Source organism: Trachemys scripta, chromosome 21 (assembly GCF_013100865.1).
Source record: "Trachemys scripta elegans isolate TJP31775 chromosome 21, CAS_Tse_1.0, whole genome shotgun sequence".
NCBI classification, from domain to species: Eukaryota; Metazoa; Chordata; order Testudines; family Emydidae; genus Trachemys; species Trachemys scripta.
Window position 1 is genome coordinate 1,496,271 of NC_048318.1, and position 10,807 is coordinate 1,507,077.

General features: G+C 43.0%; 1 protein-coding gene across 4 annotated transcripts in view; it reads right to left on the reverse strand.

The window, feature by feature from the left end:
- Positions 1-361: 361 nt before the first annotated feature.
- CCDC15 (coiled-coil domain containing 15) overlaps positions 362-10,807 on the reverse strand; it is a 34,281-nt gene continuing 23,835 nt past the window's right edge. For 3 of the 4 annotated variants that reach the window (XM_034754776.1, XM_034754773.1, XM_034754775.1), the window contains exons 9-11: positions 3,522-3,701; positions 3,253-3,401; positions 362-1,395 (exon numbers count right to left, since the gene is read on the reverse strand). In XM_034754776.1, the coding sequence (XP_034610667.1) occupies positions 1,274-1,395; positions 3,253-3,401; positions 3,522-3,701 (451 nt within the window). In that variant the 3' untranslated portion in view covers positions 362-1,273. The remainder of the gene's footprint in view (positions 1,396-3,252; positions 3,402-3,521; positions 3,702-10,807) is intronic. The other variant, XM_034754774.1, reaches the window with a different exon arrangement.

The window sequence follows — 10,807 nt, forward strand, 5'->3', positions numbered from 1 at the left end:
CCTTGCCAGCACGCAGGACAGGAACTCTGACAGTGTCCACAGCATGTGGAATCCAAACTCACCCTATTGCTGGGTTCTTTTTACACACCACAGAGAACAGCCCAGTTCAAATCGCCCCCCACCAGCTTTCTCCCTCCTGACCAAGCCTGTGACCTCTCTAAAGTGCCAGAGAACAAGGCAACTGCCCCAGTGAGAGTCAGCAGACACCTCCTAACCTTCCCTGGAAGTAGGGAATCTTCAAAGCAAATGCTACCAGACTGCAACATATTCCTACAGGAAGAGGAGGGTTTCTGACCCTGCTTTATAAATGGACTAAATCCAAGGAGAGAATGCACCAGTGTCTCCTCTTCCCAACACACAGGGTTGAGTATAGGAATATTCTGCTACTTGATGGAGCCATTTGCAAACAGCGGAATGAGAATGCACAGTATACACGTGGATACGCAGCCTGGGACCTCTTTATTGCCAGGATCTAATAAGAGAAAAACCTCAGTGCTCTGTACCTTGCAGGGAGGAGAATATGGGATTGACAAAACAAGAGAACTGGGTGGTTTGTTTTAACAAACATCTCACCGCCTCCTTCTCTTTGGACTACAACTGGAGAAGCCTTAAAGTTTCTCTCTCATGGGGCAAAAGCTGAAGATGTTGCAGATTTGTCTCCTTTCTGAGCAGTTCGTTTTATAAAGGAAAGCTGCAAAAAAAGCCTTCTGGGCAGACACACTAACAGAACATGGATTGTTGAGATGGTGGAGCAGGGAGGGTGGGAAACCCAATCCTAGCCAGGCTATCCCCCACTCCCTCCCCGGTTTAGAGACTCGGGCAACATGAAAGCATGCACAACTACAGCCACAGAAGAATCCTGCATAAATGCTTTGAACTTGGAAGGGTTTATTCTACAGTTGAATAGACAAAAATTTGGATTTATGCTTCAAACAAACAAAAATCCCTCATCAATTTTAACCATCCCATGGTATCCCTTTACATTAGATCCCTGCATTACTGATCAGTGGTAGCAGCAGGGCTAATTCTGGGCCTTTGGAGTACTCACCTTCCGTAGTGTATATGGATCACACATGATGAAAGGAGGTACCATTTAACCCTGAACGTGAATATTAGTCAAAACAAACCTAGTGTCTCTCTAGATAAGGGCTAACAAATGAAGAAGAGAGTGAATGCTCTGAGACAGAAAATTGCTCCGGGGAACAACCGTCTGCCCTGTGCCCGGGCCAGCTGTCTGCTGAACATTCGTAAAAGCTGATTCCAGGGCGACCTTTCATGGATTCTTCACAGAAGGTGCATGTACTGAAGCTAAGTTATGGATTGCAAGTCGTGTGGTTGAATTCCCATCCGAAATGTCACATGAGGAGATGACCGACTGCAACGCTCGAGCATAAGCTGAAAAATCAGAAAGTGCTAAGTGACTGTAGCCTGAGCTTACTTCTGGAGTCAATTGCTAACTTGGGAATTAAACAAAAAATGCAGTTGTGCCTCTTGACAAAAATAGAGAGGGACATTTTCCCAAGGGCCTCATCTCTGAAGGGGGAAAATTCATGGGATCTACGGGTATCGAGCAATCATGTGCTCCTGTTGCTGCATAACTGAGCAAGATAAGCTTCTGCATGGCTGTGGGGGCAGGCGTGGGTGCTTAGCAGATTACCACATGGGAAACAGACTCTGGGAGAACTGGAGACACAAACGAGCAAGGGACGGATTGGGCACCAAATGGGAGATTAGACATGAAAAATCCCAGCTCCATAAGAGCCTTGCATGTATTTTGCACACAAGCATTTAAAGGGTAAAGAGTCTGAACAGCAATTCCTCACTCACTCACCAGCCAGCTCAGATATTCAGGGCCCTTTCTGTAGGCCACAAGCAGCACTTGAAATAGGCTAGGGAAATGCTCCCAACACCATTGCATGTGTCTGAGATGTATTAGTGGGTACAGGGCAAATAAAGAATCTTGAACCTAGGAGCCCGAAGGTAAGTGCTGGAGAAGCGGATTTTTAAGTAGCTGGCATTCTATGACATACATGTACATGGCTGGGCTGGGGATGTAAATATTGGTTAAAAAAGTTAACTGGTTAAACTATTAGAACTACAACTGGTTAACCGAGGCAGTGCTGGAGCCCCGCCAGCCCGACATGGCTGCTCTGGTCAGCATAGCTGGGATCCCTCCTGCCAGTGCAGGGCCGTCAGGCTTACCGGTTAACGTTGGTTAACCGAAAAGCCTAATGCTTACCGGTTAACCTTTTAGATCCCTAGCCTGGGCATTGTAAAATAGCAATAGCAGCACCCGCGTGTGCCATTACTGACTTTAGGCTCATGTATTGATTTATTTTTTCTACAAACTGTTGCATTTCCCATTTACGTCTCATGACACTGTATTTTTGAAAGCAGTTTATGAGGATTGCCCCAAATGTCTGTACAACCAAATACCCTAATTGTTCTGCAGGATAGTTTAAAGCACAAGCCTGCTTTGTTACAGGTGATTGATAACCTCTCCCTCCCATCCACCTTCCAATAAAGACCTTGGCATCAAAGTGGAGAGCGGATTTTCCAAGAGCCAGGCATTTTCTGTTCCATTTACATGTTTGCTTTGCAGTATTTTTCCCCATAACGTGTCCCCATCAGTTCTTTCAAATATAATTTCATTATTAATTCAAACAGAAACAGGCACATCCCTGGAAAGTTGCCAGCCCAGCTCTCGGTGGGACAGTTGCAGTTTCTCCAAAGCAAGGGTTACAAAGGGTGTAGGGTGTCTGCAGAATGCCCAGACTTTTCTAGTTCCTGGATTTGGACTCCCCCTTGGCTTTGCATTAGCGAGAGCAGCAGCTGGTGCTTAGCAAGCTCCCTTGAACATCTGTATAAAAGTTACAAAATATCTGTGCTACAAGAAAATCTAGTTCGACAGACCAGTGAGGCTATCAAATGTGGGGATTGGCCCTGCTTTGAGCAGGGGGTTGGACTAGATGACCTCCTGAGGTCCCTTCCAACCCTGAGATTCTATGTTCTATTCTATGTTAATGAAATACTACCCAAGTGGTCTATAGTCCCCTGGGAGTGTGTATGGGGGGATGTGTGCACACGTACATAAGTGCAGAGCCCACATTAGAGTAAGTTAATGGAAATGGTGCTATGAAACTATGGGGACTCCTAGCCAGGCTTTACATTTGCCTGTACGGCAAATGTAAAGCATCTGATCTCAGTTACTGGGTCTACACGGATTCCTTACTAGGAAGCAAGAGCTCATACCTTTGTGGTTTTTGTAGAACACGCAGTTGTTGGCACAGGTGTCAGGATGAGAGTCCCAGAAATCAGACCCACAGCAGCACAGTGGAGGCAAGTCAATGTTATACAGTTTTATCTTCTCCCTCATTTGAGCTCTTAAAGCTTCCATGTATCTGCAAAAAATAAAACAGTTTCCCTGTGACAGGATACCACCATTGCCTTCACTAATCCCACTGGCAAAGCCAGGATTTTGAGAACAAGACGAAGGAGCCCTCAATCGTTCACCAGCTCACCTCATGTATTCCTTATTTCTCTGTTGCTTTTCCTTACTCTTCCTCACTCTTCTCTCCTCCAGTCTGAGTTGAGCCAGTATTTCACATGCTTTCTCCCCAGAACAGGTGTCTTGCTGGTAGGCCATCTCCTGGATCTTCTGCTCCTCTGCACGACGCTGGTGCTCCTTCTCACTCTTAATTCTGTGGACAGAAGTGCTTTTTAACTGGATCTTTCAGAGAGAAGGAAGATGGTCCCATGGTCAGAGGACAGGACTAAGTCAGGAGCACTAGGTTGTTTTCTACTGCCTGTGGGACCTAGGGTATGTCTTTCCCCGCACAACTGTAAGATACTGACAATACCCTCTTTCTAGAAGCATTGGATCTACAGCCAGGAGTTGGATTCTGGCCCCAACTAGTCACCTACCTGCAGAGTAAAACACTTCTGCGCTGTGTTTAAATGCAGCATCAGCTTTCTACGTGATCAACTTTAACATACCGTAACTGTTCCCTGTAATTTGTCAAAGCTAATTTTCCCTCCTGGCTTCCTCACTGGAGAGTTTTGTGCCTTGTGTGTGCCTTCCCTTTTCCAGCTTATCCTGTCCTCCCCCATTGTCTTTTGTTCTGCCCCCATGTTTTCAGTCTCACATTTATTCTCTCCAGAGAGCTCTGCCCCCTCCACCCACAGGCTTGCTTCTGGTTCGGACGATTTGCACACAATTCCAATAGTCAGTTTGTGAGGCCAGAAGGTACCATTGTGATCATCTAGTCTGAGCTTGTGTACAGCCCAGGCCAGAGAACTGCCCAAAAAGGATTCCTGTTTGAACAACAGCTGAAAAACATCCAACCTCAACTTAAAAATGGTCAGTGACAGATTCTATCACAACACTTGGTAAATTGTTCCAGTGGTTAATTATCTTCAGTATAAAAACGTACGCCTTATTTCCAGTCTGGATGTGTCTACCTTTAACTTCCACCCTTTGGATTTTGTTAGCTTTGTTTGCTGGACTTAAGAGACAAATATTTGTTCCCCGTATCAGTACATAAAAACGGATCAAGTTGCCCCTTAACATTCTCTTTGTTCGCTTGAGTTCCTTCAGGTTATCACTACAAGGCAATTTTTCCACTCATTTAATGTTTCTCATGGGTCTTCTCTGAACCTCTTCAATTTATCAACATCCTTCCCCAGCTGTGGGCACCAGAACTGGATACCGTATTCCAGCAGCGGCCAAACCAGTCCCAAATGTAGAAGTAATATAAGCTCTTTAGACCTACTTGAAATTCCCCTGTTTATGCATCCAAAGATCACACTAGCCCGGAGGGCCACAGGATCACACTCGGACCTCATGTTCAAATAATTATCCCCCACGTCCCTCAAGTCTTTGTCAGAGTTCCTGCTTCTCGGGATAGGAATCCCCCAACTTGCAAGTATGGCCTACATTCTTGGTCAGGAAGCTCCTGGGCTGCTCTGCTCTACAGCTCCTCTTCTCCACCTTAGAAAGCAGCAACAACGCCTCTGCCTCTGCTGCTTCTTCCCTTTCCATCCTCTTCAAGGAGCAGCTACCCAAAGGGCAGGAACCAGCAATTCTGTTTCCTGGTCCCCCTCAGCCTACTGCAGATTTCAAAGGGCCCTGGTAAGTGGCAGGGCCGGCTCTAACTTTTTTGCCACCCCAAGCAAAAAAAAAAAAAAAGGTGCCGCCCCACCATAACACCCCCCCCCCCGAAACAAAAACAACCCCGCCGAGCACCGCCCTGCTGAAACAAAAACAAACAAACAAAAACCCCAGAGCGCTGCCCCGCCACCCCAAGATTGGCCGCCCCTTACAAGGTGCCACCCCAAGCACGTGCTTGGTCGGCTGGTGCCTGGAGCCGGCCCTGGTAAGTGGGTTTCCTCCTCAAGCACTGGGGATGATCTTCACTCTACCCACCATTCCAGGCTGAGGACAGGACTCCATCAGCCAAAGCAGAGGGCTGTAGCTCTAATCTGGGCTTCCCTTCCTCTCCCCGTTGCATTCTCAGAGCAGGGAGAGCGAAGGAAGCCTGAATCTAGGGAGAAATTTGGTGTAGACTCCTTCCAAATGCTGATGGGGAAGGAATACAGAAAGGCTCATAGCTGCTTGCCTTCAGTGCAAGTGTTGGGCTGACCAGCTCTGGGGAATTAATCCTTGTTAGTGGACTTTAAAAAACAAAAACGCATATGTGGTGTCTGGAGTTTGGGGCAGAGACTGACAACAAGAGTGAGAGGGCTGAGGTGGGAGTCATGGGAGCCAAGCGTTAGAGCTTTGCATGGGAGTTGGCTGGGCTGCAACTTCCTCCAGTCAATACATGGGGCAGACTGCATCCATGCAATCACCACCCTAGGGGACATACTGAGGACAAAGCTGGGGCAAGACTTTAGTACAAGTGCTATGGACATTCTGGGCTGTTAACACAAGACACACTGCTCTAAGGTATGCCAGAGGCCATTTCAGCCCTTAGAACAGCCCAGAATCCAGAGGGCACAAAGGTACACCTCTACTTTGAGGTAACACTGTCCTCGGGAGCCAAAAAAATCTTACCGCATTATAGGTGAAACCGCGTTATATTGAACTTGCTTTGATCCACCAGAGTGCGCAGCCCCACCCCCCCGGAGCACTGCTTTACCGCGTTATATCGAGGTAGAGGTGTATTTTACAGACACCTTTGCCCTCAACCCCAGGAGGGCCCTGACCTCTGGCTGAGGTATGCCATGCTGTGCTTAGTGCTTTAATGGACCAGAACATTCTTTATATTTACTTTTTGGTTTTATAATAAAGGTCTTCACATCTAGGTGGTGTTTAATAGCTTGATGTAGAATCTGGGTTATTGTGTAAATAACTATATAAGCTTTTACTAAAAATGTTAAGGACATTCCCTGGAACTAGTTATTACCATAGGCAGGAATGGATTTTAAACAGAGACATGTACCATGTTATTCATAAGGAGGAGGGAGAAAACTTGTTCTATCCTTAGAGGCTAAGATGAACAAGAAGCAATGGGCTTAAACTGCAGCAAGGGAGGTTTAGGTTGGACATTAGGGAAAAGTTCCTAACTGTCAGGGTGATTAAACACTGGAATAAACTGCCTAGGGAGGTTGTGGAATCTCCACCTCTGGAGATATTTAAGAGTAGGTTAGATAAATGTCTATCAGGGATGGTCTAGACAGTATTTGGTCCTGCCATGAGGGCAGGGGACTGGACTCGATGACCTCTCGAGATCCTTTCCAGCCCTAGAATCTATGAATTCTTTTCAATGAATACCAAATGCAACAACTAATCACTGCCAAAATTCTATCTGAAATCAAAGCTGGGTTGAGCTCAGATTGGAAGAGTACCAGAAATTAAATAAAGGGTGTTTGCCCAACAGACCAGAAAAAACACACACCAAGGAGGAAAGTGCCTAAGCCAAAGCTTCTCTAGTCAAGTTATAACGCCCAAAGATGTCTTTACAATGAAGTGCCATTACAGATTTAAATACATTATAAGTGTGCTCCTATAAAACTCAGAACAAGGACAGCTTAGCTTTACATCAAGTAACCATAGGAACAACTCACTTCCCTATTTAGAAAGGCTGGGCAGCTAGTAAATCTAGCAAACTTATAAGACTGCATCAACCTGAAACAAGAAAATCGTTCAGATGGTCTCCACATACACAGCGGCCTCTTGGTGTTCATTCCTGGGGCAGAATCGGTTCTGTACGAAAGGCTCTTTCATTGCCACATTTTATTTAAGGAAACGTAACCAACAAAGAAATGTTTCTTTAAAAGGTGCAGTTCTACTCTGAAAAGCGACATTCTTTAACAGGTCTGCTCCCCGTGGGTATCCAGAGGCAGACATGCTGATGTTAAAGCCCAAGGACTGTCACTACTTCACTCCAGTTAGCTCTGCAGAAACACCCCAGCTGTGGTCAAGTGAACTGCACCCGGTTTCTTCTCTTTCAATGAAATTGACAGCCCAGATCCAATTGGAAGGCCAAATTCTGCCCTTCAACATACTTGTGAATCAATTAGTTACACCTCCACAAGCCCACTTCAGACACTAGAACTGGACGGGTGTACTGAGGGCAGTTCAGCTGGCATACATTTAAATTAAATCATTACATACAAATTATTTTAATTTGTATTTAATGATTATGTAACTCATCTCCCAGGGCTAGTTTGCAGGACAGGCACTTAGCAAAGACATCGTTCTCCTCGTACCGTCAACACATTGATCAGGAAGTTAGCAACTGAAACTAAAATGGAGCCCCACAATGCACATTTACAAATCACTAATCAAACCTAGGGATGGAAGCCAAGAGATGTGCACAGATACTGTACAAATTCATAGGTTAAGACCAGAAGGGACCATTATGATCATCTAGTCTGGCCTCCGGCATAAAACAGACCAGAGAACCTCACCCAATAATTTCTGAACATGGAAGCTTCTTCTCAACGCATGCCATGAAGATTTTGTTTATCATCTATAGTGCAACTGTCCAAATCATAACTACTGTCACCTCAAACCATCTCTCCGACCAAGTCTTCTTAGGAACCTAAAACTGTAGCAAGGAAAATCCATATTCTAGGAAATGAAACAATTGCCCAGTTTACACAGTGTGGGGCAATTAAATAGCAGATATGTTAACCATATAAGTAGACTTAACAGTTTTGGTTGCCCATGAAACTGAGACTCCCTTCAGTAGGTTCATGGCTTCCCTCCTCAACCCTACAAGAGGCGCTAACTCTTTTCTACCCTCCATGACTGTGCAGTTGGTCCCTCCTCCTTACAATTACTGCCAAACCCCATCTTTGAAGAACCCTTTAGCCCTGGCAGTCACTGTACTAGATTTGGAGATGTACCAAAGGCAGGGTGAATAAAAATAGATTTAAAAATAGCTTATTTAAATGAAAAAAAAAGTTATTTTTTAAAAAGAAACCTATTTAAAATTACTACAATTTACATGAAGGCTTAAATGCACTATAATTTAATAAAATTATTTACATTGAATTAAAGCAATATCAAGCAGTACTTGTTTGCTGCCAAAGTTTTAAAGAAAGTCAGATTATTGCAGAGTGGATTAAAAAAAAAAAAATCAAAAATCCAATTTTTAAAATTTAAATTGGATTTTTTTGATAAAAAGGGTTTTTTCCTCAAAAAGCAATCTAAATAATTTCACCATTAAGGTAGTACTGAGTCTCAGTGAATGCAATGAGTAATACTAAATGAGAAGTATGGTAATAATAATTAAATAACTGCATTGACTTATTTTGTTTAGCAGAATCCACCCTCAACATACAGGATTCTGAAGACTATCCACCTTCAAGAGAACTCTGAAACTGTAAAAAAATTATGGTTATCTGCCAAGGATAGTGTTTCAGTCACATCATGTATGTCACATACCCACAGTATATCACCTGTAGCAAAAAGATAAGAAAATCTCCATCATCCAGAAACAACCATAGATAAATTTGTGATGAGAACCAGCAGATTACAAGAAGAGGTAAATGATGAAAAAAAATTGCCTGGTTTGTTTATGCAACAAACTCTCCTTTCCGTATAATTGAGAACCCACCACTTCATTAACATGGTTCAGTCATTAAGACCAGGATACAGTCCATCCAACAGAGCAGATGTCGCAGGCAAATTGCTGGATAAAGTGTATGAAAGAGAAATTGAGCAGTGGGCGAAAGGTCGAGAAGGTAAAATTATTAACCTGAGTCTTGATGGGTGGAGCAATGTCCACAATGATCCTATTGTATGTGCTTGTGTGACAAGCGAAGAAGGGAATGTCTTCCTTACAGAAACAATTGATACATCAGGAAATGCACACACAGCAGAATACTTACAAGAAGTAGCAGTAAAAACTATAACAAACTGAAAAAAAAAAAGCAAATGTCTAGTATGCAGCTTGGCCACAGACAATGGTGCAAATGTATCCAAGATGAGAAGAAATTTAGATCAGAGTGAAAAGAGTCCCAAGCTAATAACATACAGTTGCAGTGCTTATTTGATGCAACTCCTAGCCGAAGACTTCAGTGTTCCAGAAATAAAGGCTAATATGGTTGATATTGCAAAATACTTCTGTAACAACCACTTTGCAACAGCTGCTCTGAAAAAAGTGGGAAGAACCAAGCTAACTCTCCCACAAGACGCGCGATGGAACTCAGTAGTGGACTGTTTTGAGCACTATATCAAGATCTGGCCTAATCTGATGACAATTTGTGAACAAAATCATGAAAAAATAGATGGCACTGTCACAGCCAAAGTTCTCAACATTGGGCTTAATAGAAATGTTAAACACATGCTGAGTACCCTGAAGCCTATTTCTGTAGCCTTGAAAAAAAATGCAGGGAAATAGCTGTTTTATTGCTGACGCTGTTGAAATTTGGAAGGAACTGAGTGAGATCCTAAAAAGAGAAATATGCAATGACAGAGTTAACTTACAAGCATTAAAAAAAACAAAAAACAAATGGGACAAGCACTATCTCCAGCTCATTTTCTTGCAAATATTCTCAATACTCGGTACCAGTGTCAAACCTTAACTACTGCGTTTANAGTGAGATCCTAAAAAGAGAAATATGCAATGACAGAGTTAACTTACAAGCATTAAAAAAAACAAATGGGACAAGCACTATCTCCAGCTCATTTTCTTGCAAATATTCTCAATACTCGGTACCAGTGTCAAACCTTAACTACTGAAGGAGAGGAGTTTGCTGGATGTCCATGTCATAGCCATCATCTCTCCATAATGCCAACTATAATAAACTTCAGAGCTAAGGGTGAACCATTCAAGAAACATATGTTTGCTGATGATGTTTTAAAGAAAGTCACACCAGTAAACTGATGGAAGTCACTTAAGCACTTGGATTCAGAGACTGTTGAAGTGATAATCTCACTTTTAACAGCAGTAGCTTCTTCTATTGGTGTAGAAAGAATATTTTCTTCCTTTGGACTAATTCATTCCAAATTGAGAAATCATTTGGGACCTGAAAAAGCAGGAAAGCTTGTTTCTTTTCCAGATTATGAACAAAACAGGAAAATGAAGGTGAAGACAATGGAGTTAGCTGCAGAAGCCAATATTTTAAATTTCTCATGTTGACCTGGCTGACACGGTCGATTCAATATTTAGAAAAACAAAAATTAAACTATTTTAGTTAAACAATTTTAACAAAAACAAACCTAATTCTTAAAAACTTGAATGTTTAACTAAATTCAAAGAGTCAAATGCTTGTTTTGTTAAAATATTATGTTTGCTGTTAAAGAAAAAATCCAGAATACATAACGTTGTTGTTTTAGTTAAATACAAACAAT